The sequence below is a fragment of the Schistocerca gregaria genome, chromosome 7, assembly GCF_023897955.1.
Source record: "Schistocerca gregaria isolate iqSchGreg1 chromosome 7, iqSchGreg1.2, whole genome shotgun sequence".
Lineage (NCBI taxonomy): Eukaryota > Metazoa > Arthropoda > Insecta > Orthoptera > Acrididae > Schistocerca > Schistocerca gregaria.
Window position 1 is genome coordinate 240,548,488 of NC_064926.1, and position 19,711 is coordinate 240,568,198.

Genomic DNA, 19,711 nt, shown 5'->3' on the forward strand with positions numbered 1-19,711 from the left:
AATAAAGTAGACTTGGGAGCATCTATCATGGGTTTTGAGGGCAACTTACTACTGGGTAAAGTTAAGATTATGATTTTCTGGTATGATTTAAAACTCTGCATATCTCAATGTGTATGCTTCAAGTGTATGAGATTTAGCCATATGTCTTCTAATTGTAGGAATGAGTACATCTGTGGAAATTTCAGACAACGATCACTACCTGGGGTTGACCTCTGTGCACAAACGCCTTGCTGCACCAATTGGAATGTAACAATATATGAAAGACAACAACCACTACCTGGGGTTGTCCTCTGTCTACAAACACCTTGCTACACCAATTGGAATGTAACAATATATGAAAGACAACAACCACTACCTGGGGTTGTCCTCTGTGTACAAACGCCTTGCTACACCAATTGGAATGTAACAATATATGAAAGGGATAGTTGCTACTCACCATATTGCAGAGATGCTGAGTCGCAGAAAGGCACATAAAAAGACTGTTGGAATGTTAGTTTTCATCCAACAAGGCTTATTTCAAAAATAGAACACACACACACACACACACACACAGTCTCTGGCAGCTAGAGCCAGGTGACGAAAACTAGCAACCCTGACTTCGCAGGATTTCCCCCTCCATTGCTATCAGAATCGTGCTTGTGGATCATAGCCAGTAGGTGGTGTTAAGCCTAATCAAATTGTGATTAACAATTCTAACCTTTTATTACTACAATAATTGGTAATGGTTGATGGTTGTTGTCACTTGCTCTCACTTTGCGTAGTGGTTTGCATAGCTCTTCAGAAAACTTGGTTCTGTACTTAATTACCTGCCTATTATAAGGACATAATAGACCCTGAAAGACGCTATGAGTGTGTGTTCAATATAGAAATCGTCCTTCCAACGTATATATTCCATCCCTCCTATGGATGCGGCATACTGTGAGATCATCAATTTCGTCTCATCTTTAGCCCTGCCGTTTGTTTTACTGGATGATGTTAATGTCCATAACCCTTTATTAGACAGCTCTGAGACCAAAAACCGTTGTAACGTATTAGAAAAACCATTTTTAAATATGGACCTCTGATCCTGAATAATTTCTCCCCCACTTATTTTAATCTAAGGTGAGTAAATGAAACTAGCTACTTACAAATCAATTTTTTTTTTCCAAATGCAAGTAATGCAGATATGGGACTACTCAGGAGAACATTATTATCAGGAGAAACGAAACTAGTGTTCTATGGATCGGAGTGGGGAATGTCAGATCCCTTAATTGGGCAGGTAGTTTAGAAAATTTAAAAAGGGAAATGGATAGACTAAAGTTAGATATAGTGGGAATTAGTGAAGTTCGATGGCAGGAGGAACAAGAGTTTTGGTCAGGTGAATACAGGGTTATAAATACAAAATCAAATAGGGGTAATGCAGGAGTAGGTTTAATAATGAATAAAAAATAGGAGTGCGAGTAAGCTGCTACAAACAGCATAGTGAACGCATTATTGTGGCCAAGATAGATACGAAGCCCATGCCTACTATAGTAGTACAAGTTTATAGGCCAACTAGCTTTGCAGATGATGAAGAAATTGATGAAATATATGATTAGATAAAAGAAATTATTCAGATAGTGAAGGCAGACGAAAATTTAGTGGTCATGGGCTACTGGAATTCAATAACAGGAAAAGGAAGACAAGGAAAAGTAGTAGGTGAATATGGAATGGGGTAAGGATTGAAAGAGGAAGCCGCCTGGTACAGAGCATAATTTAATCGTAGCTAACACTTGGTTTAAGAATCATGAAAGAAGGTTGTATACACGGAAGAGGCCTGGAGATACTGGAAGGTTTCAAATAGGTAATTAATGGTAAGACAGAGATTTAGGAACCAGGTTTTAAATTGTAAGACATTTCCAGGGGCAGGTGTGGACTCTGACCACAGTCTATTGGTTATGAACTGTGTATTAAAACTGAAGAAACTGCAAAAAGGTGGGAATTTAAGGAGATGGGACATGAATAAACTTAGAGCCAGGGGTTCTAGAGAGTTTCAGAGAGAGCATTAGGGATCAATTTACAAGAACAGGGGAAAGAAGTACAGTAGAAGAAGGATTGGTAGCTTTGAGAGATGAAATAGTGAAGGCAGCAGAGGATCAACTAGGTAAAAATATGAGGGGTCGTAGAAATACTTGGGTAATAGAGGATATATTGAATTTAATTGATGAAATGAGAAAATATAAAAAAAGGAGTAAAAGAATCAGGCAAAAAGGAATACAAATATCTCAAAAGTGAGATAGACAAGAAGTGCAAAATGGCTAAGCAGCAATGGCTAGAGGACAAATGTAAGTATTTAGATGCAAATATCACTAGGGTAAGATAGATACTGCCTACAGGAAAACTAAAGAGACTTTTGGAGAAAAGAGAACTACTTCTATGAATATCAAGAGCTCAGATGGAAAACCAGCTTTAAGTAAATAAGGGAAAGCAAAAAGGTGGAAGGAGTATATAGAGGATCTATACAAGGGCAATGTACATGAGGACAATATTATGGAAATGGAAGAGGACATAGGTGAAGACAAAATGGGAGATATGATAGTGCATGGAGAATTTTAGCACGGAAAGACCTAAGTCAAAACAAGACCTTGGGAGTAGACAACATTCCATTGGAACTACTGACAGCCTTGGGAGAGCCAGCCCTGACAAAACTGTACCATCTGGTGGGCAAGATGTATGAGGTAGGTGAAATACTCCCAGACTTCAGGAAGAATATAATAACCACGGCTGCAAAATACTGACACGAATTCTTTACAGACAAATGGAAAAACTGGTAGAAGCTGACATTGGGGAAGATCAGTTTGGGTTCTGTAGAAATGTTGGAACACATGAGGAAATACTGACCCTATGACTTTTCTTAGAAGATAGGTTAAGGAGAGGCAAAACTATGTTTCTAGCATTTGTAGACTTAGAGGAAGCTTTTGACAATGTTGACTGGAGTACTCTTTCAAATTCTGAAGGTGGCAGGGGGTAAAACACAGGGAGCAAAAGGCTATTTACAATTTGTACAGGAATCGGATGGCAGTTATGAGTTGAGGGCCATGAAAGGGAAGCAATGGTTGGGAAGGGAGTGAGACAGGGCTGTAGCCTATCCCTTGATGCTATTCAGTCTGTGTACTGAGCAAGCAGGAAAGGAAACAAAAGAAAAATTTGGAGTAGGAATTAAAATCCATGGAGAAGAAATAAAATCTTTGAGGTTTGCCAATGGCATTGTACTTCTGCCAGAGACAGCAAACTGACCTGGAGGAACAGATGAACGGAATGGACAGTGTCTTTAAAGAAGGATATAAGATGAATATCAACAAAAGCAAAATGATGATGATGGAATGTAGTCTAATTTAATCAGGTGATGCTGAGGGAATTAGATTAGGAAATGAGACACTTTGATAATTGGGGAGAAAATAACTTATGGTGGTGCAAGCAGAAAGGATGTGAAATGTAGACTGGCAATGCCAAGGAAAGCGTTTCTGAACAAAAGAAATTTGTTAACATCGAGTAGATTAGATTAGATTAGATTAATACTTGTTCCATAGATCATGAATACGACACTTCGTAATGATGTGGAACGTGTCAGGTTAATGAAAGATGTCTGTACAAGAAATTACATTACACAAAATATTGCATGACACTAATGATTAAGTGTTTTTTTTTTTTTTTTTTTTTTTTTTTTTTTTTTTAATACTTACTTTATATCTAAAAATTCAGCCAATGAGTAGAAGGAGTTGTCATCTAGAAATTCTTTTAATTTATTTTTAAATGTTAGTTGGCTATCTGTCAGGCTTTTGATGCTGTTTGGTAGGTGCCCAAAGACTTTTGTGGCAGCATAATTTACCCCTTTCTGTGCCAAAGTCAGATTTAACCCTGCATAGTGAAGATCATCCTTTCTCCTGGTGTTATAGGTATGCACACTGCTATTACTTTTTAATTGGGTTGGATTATTATCAACAAATTTCATAAGGGAATATATATACTGTGAGGTTACTGTGAGGATCCCTAGATCCTTAAATAGATGTCTGCAGGATGACCGTGGGTGGGCTCCAGCAATTATTCTGATTACACGTTTTTGTGCAATGAATACTTTTCTACTCAACGATGAATTACCCCAGAATATGATGCCATACGAAAGCAGTGAATGAAAGTAGGCATAGTAAGCTAATTTACTGAGATTCTTATCACCAAAATTTGCAATAACCCTAATAGCATACGTAGCTGAACTCAGACGTTTCAGCAGACCATCAATGTGTTGCTTCCAGTTTAACCTCTCATCAATGGACACACCTAAAAATTTTGAAAATTCTACCTTAGCTACAGACTTCTGTTCAAATTCTATATTTATTACTGGAGTTGCGCCATTTACTGTACGGAGTATAGATTTAAGTGTCAGGAACTCTTTTCTAAAAGTACTTGTATCGAGTGTAGCCATGTATGGATGTGAAACATGAATGATAAATAGTTTAGACAAGAAGAGAATAAAAGCTTTTGAAATGTGGTGCTACAGAAGAGTGCTGAAGATTAGATAGGTAGATCACGTAACTAAGGAGGAGGTACTGAATAGATTTGGGAAGAAGAGGAATTTGTTGCACAGCTTGACTAGAAGAAGGGATTGGTTGGTAGGACGTGTTCTGAGGCATCAAGGGATAACCAAATTAGTATTGGAGGGTAAGAATCATCGAGGGAGACCAAGAGATGAGTACACTAAGCAGATGCAGAAGGATGTAGGGTGCAGTAGTTACTGGGAGATGAAGAAGCTTGCACAAGATAGAATCGCATGGAGAGCTGCATCAAACCAGCCTCTGGACTGAAGATCACAACAAGTATGCAGATACATATTGATACTTTGAGCAGCATCAAGTAGAACATGTAAATTTGTTGTTTGCACAATTTTAATGATGATATCAAGCAGATGGCATCTCAATACAGTGTCTTAATAAAACTTGGAAGTTTCCTTCAACTCTTTGATGCAAATCAATGGGTATGTTGGCAATATATTGACAAATTTTGTTCTTCAGGTAAGCCAGAGTTGTAGGTTGATCACTGTAAAAATATGATTTTAGAAATTAGGTGACCTTGCTGGGCAGTGCAAATCTCCCCTCAAGGATATGAGGTATTCTGGGAAGCATGGCCGCAAAACAAGCTTTGACATATGCAGGGTGTGTGGCATGGCATTGTCCTGCTGGAACTGTACATCTCACACAGCCATCTCATTGAATGTTGGCAGGTAAACTCTTCAATTGTGTGAATGTAATGGTCAGAAGTCATTTGGGGGGGGGGGGGGGGGGTTGAAACACCACACACACTGTGCATATATGGATTCAGTTGGGGGTATTAGTTCTTCGTGGTGGATTCACCTCATAGAATGAGCGATTCCTAAACGGCTGTAAGAAAAGCAGCCTTGGCAGCCCTACCTTCTCTAATGTGCCTACCCCCACCCTCCGCAGAATGACAGTTGCTTCAGGTGCCCAAATTCAAACAAATCAGTTGCTCTGCCCTACCCTGTATAACTTATGGATCCATTTCAGCTGATGACAACATTGTGTTTAGCCTTAGTTTACCCTTTTCTTTGATGAACTTCAGGGTAGTGTCTGCTATGTGTTCATTTTATCCCCCACACCAGTACTCATCTGAATCGCCCTGCCTTGGATTCTTAAGGCTGCTGATTGGCACACTTTTTGCACTTGTTTAATGCTTAATGTAACTCACAACGAGACTGTTGAAGAGGCCCATAGACCACCAAGATCATAAGTCGCTATTGCGTGATGTGTGTGTAGCGTCCTGCTGTTGGCAGGAAAGAACTAACAGCCAATTTGCCATTTTATTACAATTAAAGAAAAAATGCCTTCTTGGTTTACACTAAGTTTTAAATGCAGAACAAACAAAAAAAGACCTCCCACAATTCTGTGCTAGCAAAAACAGATAAGGAAACAAAACAATGGAAGAAAATACTGACCAAAAGTACTTTACAAAATACACCGTACTACTACAAGACTACAGCAAGTGAATACAAGGCTAGGGCCGGTGTAAGTACTGGCCGGAGCAATTCCTAATGCTTGGTAAACACTGACGGTGTAGGCGTGCTTATAAAGCCAGGTTGGTGGAGTGTTACAGCAGTCGTATGAGTTCCGATTGGTGGAACACTTGTCTGGTGAAGTAATTCCATGTTTATTTGGAAAGTCTGTTACTGTTTCTGTCTGCTGGTGATGTTTCTCTCCGTGCTGCTGAAAGGTAGTTAGCAACCCATCTTGCATGTTGGTTCTGTGGGCTCTCTAACAACAAGGGGCTACCATGACATTTCTCCCCCTGAGAAAAAAAAAAATAGTGCACAGCACCACAAACATCCATAGGAGTAGGGGCATCCTGGTCTACATCCAGTGGTTCGTGGCTGGTTGGGGCAGGAGGTGGCGATGCAGCATGGGCAGTTGGCGGTAGAGATAGTGGCTGAGGCGGAAGCGAAGGTTCCACCACAGGCCGGTCGGCGATAGACACTGGCAGTTGCCCCTGGGCGTTGGGGTCCACCAGACAGGGGCGGAGCTGGTTGAGGTGCCGGCGGGTGGCGGAATCATCGCCCCACCAGAGAGACGACGTTGTCCAGCCACAGCATTGTCTCTAAAGGACACTTACCGTTGAAGACAAGAAAGTGGGTTCTGATACTTAAAAAGTCTTCAAGCTATTCACATATTTGGGAACCTAGTGCATATGTTCAGACCCGCGTCATCAGTTTGCAGTGTGGGCATTTTGTCAATGTTATAGAAATCTTAAGTCCATTGTGCTGGAACTCACTGATGTCCATTTGTTGCCCAAGTTGGATGCTAACAACTACTGCTCTCCTTTTTCTAATGTAAATGATGATGAATGTGTTAACTTTAGTAAACATCATCACTATGATATCATAATCACTAATCCCTGTGTCTGTACTGATACTGTCAATAATGTCAGGCATGTTTGAAGCTACAAGGTCTAAAATATTTCCATTTCATGGGGGCTGTCACATTAGTGGTTGAAGATATGTTTTTGTAAAACATGTTCAAAAGTACTTCACAAAACATATCTGTCCATACTACCTGCAGAAAATGTATAGATTTCCAGTCTGTACACAGTGGATTAAAATTACCTCCAACTAATACCACATCTCCTTGGGTCCAAACCACACCACAATTTTGAAACTTCATAATGCTATAACAGCACTGTGACTCCTAGACCCGATCCACCTTTATGGGATCAGGCGTGCAACTGTTGCCTTCTGGATGAGCCCTGGGGACAACCTGGCAGAGACAGGAAATCACGCTCCCCAGTGATTCAGGTGCCACCGGTGACACGTCAGCTACAACATGCGTGTCTGGAGCAATCTAGTACAAGTGAATCATGCAACCCATCTCCTGATACAGAAGTAAGACTTCCAGAACAGTATCCTTTATCAGGTATTCCAGTATCAGCTTGATTGAGTCTATCCACTCCAGTGTTTGCTTACCTCCCCTCTATCCTCTAGCTATGTTGCACTCCACACACTTCCATGATGTGTGCCTTATCCACAAATTCACGTGGATCCTTGTCTTGACTGACGGATGTGATAAACTTGTCACTTTTCATCATTTGTTCCCATCTGGACAAACTGCCATCCAGTTAACAAACTGTGCAATGTTGTGACACTGTTGGTCATCCCCAGAATTCCTTTTTCTAGATTTTAACGAGAAATCTCATAAACATAAAGTTAATGACATGATCAGATATCCAGAGTAATAGCCTGTGATTGCTTAAACACATCATTGACATAAATTCTCCTGGGCAGATTTATGGAATGTTGTTACTGTAGCATGTTTAAGAAGAAACACTACATAAAATGTATCCTCTTATCTAAGAGGAGAATGACGCGAGATGACACAGCAGTTAAGACAGTGGGCTAACTTCCAGATTTAGGTTTTCTGTACTTCCTCTGAGCTGAATCAGGCAAATACAAGGATTCCTCCTTTAAAAATAACGTGGTTGATCTTCTTTTTCACCCTTGATGTATCTGAGCTTCTGTTCCATGTCTAATGATCTTGTTGCCAATGTGGGATCAAATCCAAATTTTTCTTCCTTCCTCTCATGTGGCAGAAGAATAGGTCTGTCTTTTCTATTTATGGAATGCCACTTTCAGTGCATCATGTCTTAATTATATGCTTTACCTTTCTGGCATTGTTTTGGTAATATGTTTTTGTGCACCTGATAGGCAAGGTCATAGAACATAAGATGGAGATCAGCACCAAATATTCACTGTAAACTGTACTTTATAGTTCTGCTCTTTTTGGCTTGGGAGCTAATGAATAATGGAAAAAAAAACTGTTACATTTAAAATTTGCTTTGTCAGTGACTCTGTAGTTTCCCAGAGACTAGTTTTCATTTCTTTAAGCATATGAAGAAGTTATATATGTATTTGATTATCTACAGTCTAATGTCTTTGAAGGCGTTGTATGTGATACCAGTGGTACTTTCTTTGATTAGCAGTGTGCCAAATGAGTAGCACATGTTCCATATGGTAGCAAGACATTTTTGTCACTTTTTAATTCTACTTATGTGAATGGTTAGTGTAAGTGTGGCCTTTTTTTTGCAGCTGCAGCTACACAATATGTTAAACTTCAATTGCATGATCAGTAATAGAATGAGTTCGCAATTAGTAGCATTTTAAAATCTTTCCTCACTTGACATATCCTCCTAGCTTGTTTCTGTCTTAATTTGTAAAACAAGTGAAAGAAAAATATGATGGCAGAAACGACTGAATTCCAGAGGAAATTTTTAGGCCTTCCTTTTCGTTTTGTAGCTAATGAAACAAGTGAATGACGTAGTAAACCAGGCTTTTAATTTTGCAGTCTGTTTTTTTTTTTTTTTTTTTTTTTTTTTTTTTTTTTTTTTTTTTTTTTTTTCCTCCAAATAGATGTTTTGGGTGTTCAACTGTAGTAATACAGGCTGTTCATAAAAGTGTGTTCCAGTTTCAGTGGTATATTACAACTGTTGAATTTAAACCATTAACAACAAATTGCACATCAAATTTAAGGTAAACTGATCTAGTTTTTCTTACAAATGTTCAGTATGTGTATGTTTAGCTACAAGGCACATTGCCAACCTAAAATCCAGTTCTTCCCACACTTTAACACTTCTGAAGCAATGGAAGAACAGCCTCTGCAATTCTTTGTCTCAACTTTGACAGACCATCAGGAAGTGGTGGAACACACACATTCTTTTTTATAAAGTCCCAAAGAAAAAAAAATCGCATGGTGTGAGGTTAGGTGAATGTGTAGGCCAGCAGAAAGGAGCTCTGTCCTATTGACCATTATGACCAATCCAGTGGTCAGGGACTTTGTCACTCTTGTGCAAAGAGATGCCACTTGGGAGTGGTTCCATCTATGTGGCAAATAGTTTTCAGGGTTGCCTTTTAATAGGTGAAAGAGTCACTCTTGCAACATATCCAGATATGCAACCCTTGCTACTGTAGCTACAGTTAAAAAAGCACAGAAAACTTTAAAATTTTGGTGAATCTCTGATGTTAAACAGGTTAATAAGGATGTTCTGACCCCAGATATGAATATAATGGGTACTTACCTTACCTAGTTAGTTGAAAACTTGTATCATCACTGATCGCCACAGTCAAGAAAGTCGTCTTCCCACTGTAATACTTCACTTGCAAAGTTATAACATACACAATAGTCTTCTCGTAAAGTGTGCACCAACTGTAACCATTATGGGCATGTGTAAACGTTTTCTTAAAACCTTGTGCACTTTTGTCTTTGGCAACTGAAGCTCAGAACCTGCTTCCCGAACACACTCCTTGGGACTGTGAAAGTAAGATACTCTGACATGGTCAACATCCTCTTCAGACACTTTTGGTCATCCTGTGCTTTCGCATTTAAATACACATTAAGTCCTTTCGAATTGACTGTACCATTAGCCAAAGTTTCTGCAACAAGGGGGATCCAGTTAAACTTGAAAAGAAACATGTGTTGAACTGAAATTATAGATTCACACTTACCAAACTGCAGAACACAAAGCACTTTACACTCAGGAGCCACCATTTTCTATATGTGGTGTGGAAAACTGGAAACAACAAAACAGTATTCATGCATGCACTTATCTGAAACTGTTTGAGTTATTCTTTGATTGTGACCTTCAACCAGTGCTCTACAAAGATGATAGTTGGATACTATTAAAATTTATAAGAAAGACATTCTTTTATGGACAGCCTGTCTATTTTATGCAATTTAGCTGCTAAAATGATGGCTACAATTGCATTACATTATTAGTTATCCTCACACATCCCTTTGGCAATCCTAATCAATGGATCGTATGAGTACATCAAGCAACACACAGAAGATCCACTGTGCCAGCCATATTTAAAAACGTCATTCTACAATAAGTATAGGAAATTGTGAAACATGTGCACGTGTGTGTGTGTGTGTGTGTGTGTGTGTGTGTGTGTGTGTGTGTGTGTGTGTGTGTGTAAGGGATAAACCAAAGTGGTGTTAATATTAATGCTGAAATGTTAATAATATATGGGGAGCAACTTCTTTGCTGCAAGCCATCAGCCTCTCATTAGCAACGTACTTGACATCCAGTTGCTATGCCTTCATTAACAGATGTGTTACATATTGCACATACCGCTCGGAACAGTTGCAGTGTTCATAAGTAAACCATGGCTGGCAGTGTTTTTCCAATACCAGTATTCTACAAAGAGAGCATTTGCAAAGTCAGCCAATGCTGAGACATGGGTGGATGCTTATATTGAAAATTAGCTAAGGAGGTGTAGAATGAGTGTAAATTTTGTTTTGCCCAGCCAGTAGTCTTATGAAATCAAAAATCTTATGTTATTTTTCAAGACAGTGTAGTACAGACGTGTCATGATGGTAAAGTGCTGGACTTGTAGATTCACATTCAGGAGTGGGGTCCAAATCTCTGTCCAGTTACCCTTTTCTCTAAATTGCTTCAGGCAAAGGGAAAGGAATATTTAATCACTTGATAATACTGTTATTTACATGTTTTTAATTTTTTGTTGTACGGATTTATTAATTTTATCATACAATACTAAGATAAAACTGTGTGTGTAAGTCGTCTTGTAGCTTCCCTACTATTTTGTGGAAAATTTATTTAACAAAGTTTTCATTTAACTGTTGTTCTTTTTTCCAGACCGTCTACACCATCTTTTGGCCTTGGAACTGCAACTACGACTAGCTCTCTTTTTGGAACACCACAGCAGGCAAATGCAACTTCAGGAATAACATTTGGCACTCCTGGTGCTACACAAAATACTGGTTTGTTTGGAACTGCAACAACTACACAGGCTTCAGGATTAACATTCGGGACACCTACTACCCAAGCATCAGGACTTACGTTTGGAGCACAAGCCACAACTGGTCTTTCATTTGGGACACCAACTACTCAACAATCCCAACCAACTGCAGCATCTACATTGCCATTTGGGACCCCAGCGTCATCTGCACAGCCCACAATTAATTTTGGAACTCCCACCACTACAACTCAGACAGGGCTTACTTTTGGAAGCGCAGCACTCTTTGGCACCCCGTCCTCCTCTGCTCCAGCTCAATTTGGAACACCTGCAACAACTAGCCAACCAACATTGGCATTTACTACTCTGACAACTACCGCGGCCCCAATTCCTTTATCTTTTGGTAGTCAGGTGACGACTTCAGCTGCTCCTACTCCAGCGTTTGGTTCTGGTGGTTTTGCCTTTGGAGCATCGTCTACTACAGCTTCAGCAGCAGCACCAGGAACTACAGCAGGAATTGGTACACTAGCAGCAGCAGCTACAACAGCAACAGCTGGGACAGCATTTGGCACTCCAGCAACACAATCACAACCATTTGGGTCTTCCTTGTTAGCTACCCCTACCTCAAGTAACCTCTTTAGTACACCTACTACTACAAGTACAAGCCTAGGCTTTAGTATTGGCACAGCAACAAGCAAGCCAGGGGGACTTTTTGCCACAGCAGCAACTGCAACAACTACATCTGGATTAACACTACCAGCTTTTGGTAGTACAGCAGCGGCATCTAGCAGCTTATTTACTTCATTTACAAAACCTACCACCAGCACAGCAACCACAACTAGCTCTGCACCTTCCATTGGTCTAGGTGGTCTTGACACAACACAGAGCAAAGGTCTAGCCAGTAGTATAACAGGTAATTGGACTCAGTTTTTGTAAAGACATCATTATAATATTTCCGATAAATTATTAAATATTTTAATGGATGTCACTTTTAAATAATGGATATATTAATATAAAAATCTGGTATGTACTTAAGAACATTATAGTTTAGTAATAATGTAAAAATGTGGAACTGATGATGTATTGCAGTCAGTTAAAGTAAGGTTTTTGTTCTTTGAACTGCAGACACCTATTATGGATCAAACAGAAAGCTAAGTCATTTAAAGCAGCAGAATATAAGTCTTAGAGACATAGAATAAATATTATGACAGTTAGACACAGAATAGTGAAGCAATGATAATGTCGTTTGAAATGTTTACATATCTGTTACAATGGGAGCTGTACATTACCACATTTCAGCCAGTTTTCTTCCCCATTATCATTTAATTTTAATGATGCCCTTGCAGAGTCCTGTGGTCTCAGCAGAAGTTACCAGAAGGAAGTTGTGAAATCACGATTGATCCATTGCAAACAAGATTCTGTTTGACATATCTCACCTGCTGTCACTGAAGGTGTTACGCAGGAAAAATAACATTATTGCTCATGTTCATTTTCAACAACACCCAAAACAATAATTGAATTCCAGTTGGGAAGCTGGGTCTTGCATTTGTAAGGCTCTTGTTACTATTCAGTACATCATTTTTCAGCACCCTTGACTGTTGATGGTAAAAATAATTTCCCTAACTCCTTTCTTGAATCTTGTGGAACAACAGGCTTTTAATCATCTACCTGGAACCATAAAAGAGCCATTCTTTACCTGAGTAGTTGTAACCTCTTAGCACTTGCATCACACATTTTGAGAACATTGAAGAAGTGCAACAGTCACACTTCTAGATTACTTCTCTCAATTGAATGAAGGTGTATAAAGCAATACATACTTTTATTTAATTGTAAGGAAAAATTATAATTGAATTTGACTAGATGGTGAAGTGAATATCTGCCAAATTACAGCTCTAAAGATTTGGGTTTCAAATCTTTGTCTTCTTCTGTCTCCTATCACTACTTCCATCTGTGACAATGAGTTGTATATGTAAAAATTGCTAAGCTGTACCATGGTTGAGAGCTCATGTTGAACTGTAGGTCACCATATTACTGGCTGGGAAAGTCAGTTGCACAGATTGAAGGAAGGTAAGGAGGTAATACCTAAAATAGAACCATGCCTAGTAAAGCACAGCAGTGTTCAAACCACCTTTGTGTTGAGGTCAGTTTTACTTTGCATTAAAACAATGTAATGCATAAAAGTAGTTAGCAATAGTGAAGATGCTGAGCAATCCTTAAGACATGTAACCAAGAGCTGGAGCAGGGTAGTTCATCTCTCAGGTATTCTTTTTCAGAGTAAGCCCCCTTCCCCCAACAAACAAACAAAGACACACACACACACACACACACACACACACACACACACACACACACTGTGCACCTACATTGTGCCAGGTTACCATACAATTCTGGAATTGCATTTTGGCAGGTGGACGATGGTGTGGTGGTTGGCGGGTGGGGAAGGTAAAGGGGGGAGGGAGAGAGAGAGAGAGAGAGAGAGAGAGAGAGAGAGAGAGAGAGAGAGAGAGAGAGAGAAGCCGGTACTGGGGGTGGGTAGCTAGCAGCATGGAGGTAGGCAACAGGTTTGCTGCCTTGGAATGTGGGAAGAATGGATGACTGGGAGAAGGGAATTGGAAGGGGGTGACTAGACAGAGCAAGGTGAGTTGAGTAGAGAGTGCGGGGACATTGGATTAAGAATCAGCTAGAAAGGAATGCCCCCCACCCGCCAATCACGCTGGACTGGAACAACTGCACCTTGTCCTTCGCCAGGGCTTTGATTATTTATCATTGTACCCAGGTATGGGGGAGGTCCTACCCAAGACCCTTCCCGCCCTAAATAAAGTAGTATTCTATCACCAACCCAACCTACGAAACATCCTGGTCCATCCCTACATCATTCCCAACCTCTTGTCACAGAATCATATTCCTGTGAAAGACTCAAGTACAAGACCTGTGCAGTCCACCCACCCACCACTTCCTACTCCAACCCTGTCTCAGGCTTTTTCTATCAGAATACGGGCCACATGCTAAAGCAACCACGTCATATACCAGCTCTCTGCAATCGGTGCACAGTTTTGTATGTCAATGTGATGGCCACCACCAAACTGTGGCCAAGAACAGATTTGGCCACCTAATGGTACAACACTCAGTTGAGAGCAGCAGCTCACATTCACTGGCTTCTTCACACCTTGGGCTACCCTGACCCTTCTTTCACCACCAGCTTTTCTGAACTGCACAGATTGGAGTTATCCTTGCACTGCATTCTTTGGCCCTATAACTGTCCTGTCCTCAATCTCCCGTAACCAGTTGGTCCCACAACCTCTGCCCAACACTTTCCTCTTCATCTGTCTGTTACCACCTCCCAATCCAGGCCTCCATGCCACCTCCATTGTGTGCTGCACCCCACCGGCTCTGGTACCCATGGATCACATACCTAGCCCATACCCCTGCCATCTCTCCCCCCCCCCCCCCCCCCCCTTTTCCCTTCTCACATTCTTAGCCAGCAAACCTGTTACCAGCCCTCAAGCTGTTACATACACACCCTAACCCCTCTTTCTGCCTCCCACCTCTCTCACCTACCCACCCCACTGGCACAACCCCATACCACCGTAGCCCACTTGCCGACATGCAGAGTGTGTAGAGCTCAGAAATGAGCACTGTATACTCTGATATATATAGACTGAATCAGCAGGTGAAAATTTGTACCAAAGCTGGGAATTGAATATGGGTCGCCTGCTGCTTACTAGGCAGGTGGATTAGCTATTAAACCACCTTGGCACAATGGTTAGCACAACTGCACAAATTGCCCTGGCACTACTCCTCTATTGATCCAGATTCTCACTGTTGCCTCAGTATACTTTAAATTCCCCCTCACACATGAACAAAATTACCAAGGCAGGCTCTCCAGTAAGCAGGAGACCCGGATTCGATTCTCAGCCTTGTTACAAATTTTGAGCTGTTGTTTCAGTGTATATACATCAAATTACATCTGTATGAGACCCGTGAAGTCTCTAAAATTGTGTCATTCCTCTGTATACTCACTTTAAATTTGCCATTGGGCCCTCTGATGCCATCTTCTAACTGGCCATTCCTGTACACTAGGAGACTTGACTCAAGAGTCTCCGCCACTGCCCATTTACAACTGTGAACTCGTGGCTTGAGTCTTGTCAGATACAAGTGAAGTCTACCAGCATTGAAAGGAGGGCAAGTATAAGATTTTCTAGCATAACCAAGGACTCACAGCATTGCCGCTACTTAGAAACTGTTGAGCATGACAACTGTTATATACCAGTACAGTGACAGGCCGTTTAGCAGTGAATATTGTTCTGTTATTATTATAGTATTATGAAAAGGAAGTTTCTACTCATTATATAGAAGAGATGCTGATTGCAGATAGGCACAACAAAAAGACTGTTGCAAACAAGCTTTCTGCCAAATAGATGACACACACACACACACACACACACACACATATATATATATATATATATATATATATATATATATATATATATATATATGTGTGTGTGTGTGTGTGTGTGTGTGTGTGTGTGTGTGTGTGTGTATCACTGCAGTCTCTGACAGCTGAAGCCACACAGCGAGCAGCAGCAGCAGTGCATGATGGGAGTGGCAAATGAGTGGGGCTAAGGAGGAGGCTGGGGTGGAGAAGGGAGGAATGGTAGGGTGAAGGTGAGTGAGAGTGAAATGCTGCTGGGGAGCACGCAGAGATGAGATGAGGTGAGGTGAGGAGAGGGTATGGCTGCTAGGTGCAGTTGGGAGGTTAGACACAGGGCAGAGAAGAGTTTGAGGGGAGAGAGGGGGTAACGGAAAAGGAGAGAAGTAAAAGTACTGGGTGCATTACTGGAATGAGAACTATGTAGTGCTGGAATGGGAACAGGGAAGGGGCTGGATGGGTGAGGACAATGACTAATGAAGGTTGAGGCCAGGAGAGTTACGGGAATTGCAGGGAGAGTTCCCACCTTCACAATTCAGAAAATCTGGGAAGGATCCATATGGCACAGGCTGTGAACCAGTCATTGAAATGAAGGGTGTCGTGTTGGACAGCATGCTCAGCAACAGGGTGGTCCACTTGCTTCTTGACCACAGTTTGTTGGTGACTATTCATGCAGACAGACAGCTTGTCGGCTGTGATGCCCACATAGACTGCAGCACAGCTGTTGCAGATTAGCTTGTAGAGCACATGACTGGTTTCACAGGTAGTCCTACCGTTGATGGAATAGGTGATGTTTGTGGCCGGACTGGAGAAGTTGGTGTTGCGAGCAGGAGCACATTTGTAGGTTTGGTGAACAGCGGAATACCACTGTGTTGTATTGGGGGGGGGGGGGGGGGGGGGGGATGGTGGGCAAATCTGGGGTACGGCTATGGGCACCCATATGGCAACATCCTTTGCCAGACTATTCATGGACCATCTAGAGGAACTTTCCTAAACACCCAGAAACCTAAATCCCTCACCTGGTTCAGGTTCAAGGATGACATCTTTGCAATCTAGATTGAGGATTGGGACACCCTATCCACATTCCTCCAGAACCTCTATAGATTCTCCCCCATTTGCTTCAGCTGGTCCTACTCAACCCAAATAGCCATCTTTCTATACGTTTACACCTCCACCCCAAAGATGGATACATAAGTACTGTCCATATTGAACCTACTATCCACCAGCAATACCTCCAATTCGACAGCTGCCACCCCTTCCATACCAAGAAGTCCCTTCCATACAGTGTAGTCACCTGTGGTTGTCGCATCTGCAGTGACAAGCGGTCCCTCTCAAAATATACCAAGGGTCTCACTGAAGCCTTCGCTAACTGTAATCATCCTCCCAACCATGTAAAAAGCAAATCTCCCTTGCCTTATTTTCCCAGTCTCTGACCACATCCCGAAGTCTCACCATCCGGCCCACAGAGGAGAGTTCCCCTCGTAACTCAGTACCGAACACGCGATCTAGTGTGAATTACAGGGTATCAACTACTTCCCATCATGACCTGAAATGAGAAATGTACTGCCCACTATCCTCCCCACCCCTCCCGCACATGCTCCCAATCTCTTACATCATTGCTCATATCCCTTTAATAGACCTAGATGCAAGACCTGTCCCATATATTATCCCACCACCACCTACTCCAGTCTGGTCACTAACATCACCTAAACCATCAAAGGCAGGGCTACCTGATCTGCAAGCTAAGCCGCAACCACTGTGCTGCATTCTAAGTGGGCATGACAACCGACGAGCTGTCTGTCTGCATGAATGGCCAACAAACTGTAGTCAAGAAACAAATGGACCCCCCCCCCCCCCCCCCCCCAATTGCTAAACACACTGCCCAACACAACTTCCTTCAATTCAATGACTGCTTCACAGCCTATGCCACAGGTATCCTTGCCATCAAACCCAGGTTTTCTGAATTGTGCTGGTGGGAAACTCTCCCTGTAATATATCCTACATTCCTGTAACCCTCTTGGCCTCAACCTTCGTTAGTCATTGTTCTCATCCACCCATCCCCTTCCCTGTTACCATTCCAGCACTACACAGCCCTCATTCCACCAACACACCCAGTCCTTTTATTTCTGTCCTTTTCCGCTATCCACCCCCCCCCCCCCCCCCCCCGCCCCTTCCACTTCCTCGTCCTACATCCCTACATCTAACTTCCCAACTGCACCTAGCTGCCCTACCCTCTCTCCACCTCACCTCTGCGCATTCCCCAGCAACAATACACTGCCCCCCACCCCTACCCTACTATCCCTCCCCCTGCCCGCCTCAGCCTCTTCCTTACCCTCACCCAGTTATCACCTCTACCATGCACTGCTCCTGCCGCAGGTGTGGCTTCAGCTATTTTAGATCAAGGCCTAGTTGGCCAGAAGCTTATTTTTGACAGTCTTTTTGTTGTGTATATCTGCGACTCGGCATCTTCACTATATGGTGAACAGCAAGTTTCCTTTTCATAATATTGTTACATTCCATCCTGGATTTTCTATTATATTAGGTGTCATTGGACCCTATTGTATCGTGAAAAAGCTATTATGCTTCAATCTTTGGAGAATCCAAGCAGGTCTCATTCCCCTCGCCCCCTTGGATTCTTTTTCTTCAGTTCATTTTGTCTGTGGTATATATATGGTGTGTGTGTAAAGCTTTTTTTGAAAACTGCTTTAAATTTATTTTAATTAGAGCCTGCATTTTATGTAACATCAAATTAAGAATTACTTAACCAAAATTGGTGAAATATGTTGTTGTTGTGGTCTTCAGTCCAGAGACTGGTTTGATGCAGCTCTCCATGTTACTCTATCCTGTGCAAGCTTCTTCATCTCCCAGAACTTACTGCAACCAACATCCTTCTGAATCCACTTAGTGTATTCATCTCTTGGTATCCCTCTATGATTTTTACCCTCCACGCTGCCCTCCAATACTAAATTGGTGATCCCTTGATGCCTCAGAATATGTCCTACCAACCGGTCCCTTCTTCTTGTCAAGTTGTGCCACAAGCTCCTCTTCTCCCCAATTCTATTCAATACCTCCTCATTAGTTACGTGATCTACCCAGCTTATCTTCAGCATTCTTCTGTAGCACCACATTTCAAAAGCTTTTATCCTCTTCTTATCCATACTATTTATCGTCCATGTTTCACTTCCATACATGGCTACACTCCATACAAATACTTTCAGAAATGACTTCCTGACACTTAAATCTATACTCGATGTTATCAAATTTCTCTTCTTCAGAAACGCTTTCCTTACCATTGCCAATCTACATTTTATATCCTCTCTACTTCGACCATCATCAGTTATTTTGCTCCCCAAATAGCCAAACTCCTTTACTACTTTAAGTGTCTCATTTCCTAATCTAATTCCCGCAGCATCACCTGATTTAATTCGACTAAATTCCATTATCCTCATTTTGCTTTTGTTGATGTTCATCTTATACCCTCCTTTCAAGACACTGTTCATTCCCTTCAACTGCTCTTCCAAGTCCTTTGCTGTCTCTGACAGAATTACAATGTCATTGGCGAACCTCAAAGATTTTGTTTCTTCTCCATGGTTTTCAATACCTACTCCGACTTTTTCTTTTGTTTCCTTTACTGCTTGCTCAATATACAGATTGAATAACAACGGTGAGAGGTTACAACCCTGTCTCTCTCCCTTCCCAACCACTGCTTCCCTTTCATGCCCCTCGACTCTTGTAACTGCCATCTGGTTTCTGTACAAATTGTAAACAGCCTTTCGCTCCCTGTATTTTACCCCTGCCACCTTTAGAATTTGAAAGAGAGTATTCCAGTCAACATTGTCAAAACTTTCTCTAAGTGTCTTATTAAACTGATAGTTCGATAATTTTCGCATCTGTCAACACCTGCTTTCTTTGGGATTGGAATAATTATATTCTTCTTGAAGTCTGACGGTATTTCGCCTGTCTCATATATCTTGCTCACCAGGTGGTAGAGTTTTGTCAAGACTGGCTCTCCCAAG

At 41.5% G+C, this 19,711-nt stretch overlaps 1 protein-coding gene across 1 annotated transcript in view; it reads left to right on the forward strand.

The window, feature by feature from the left end:
• The window catches only part of LOC126282187 (nuclear pore complex protein Nup58-like), a 140,975-nt gene that overhangs the window by 15,106 nt on the left and 106,158 nt on the right, over positions 1–19,711 (forward strand). The window contains exon 2 of the mRNA XM_049981717.1: positions 11,164–12,176. Coding sequence (XP_049837674.1) covers positions 11,164–12,176 — 1,013 coding nt within the window. The remainder of the gene's footprint in view (positions 1–11,163; positions 12,177–19,711) is intronic.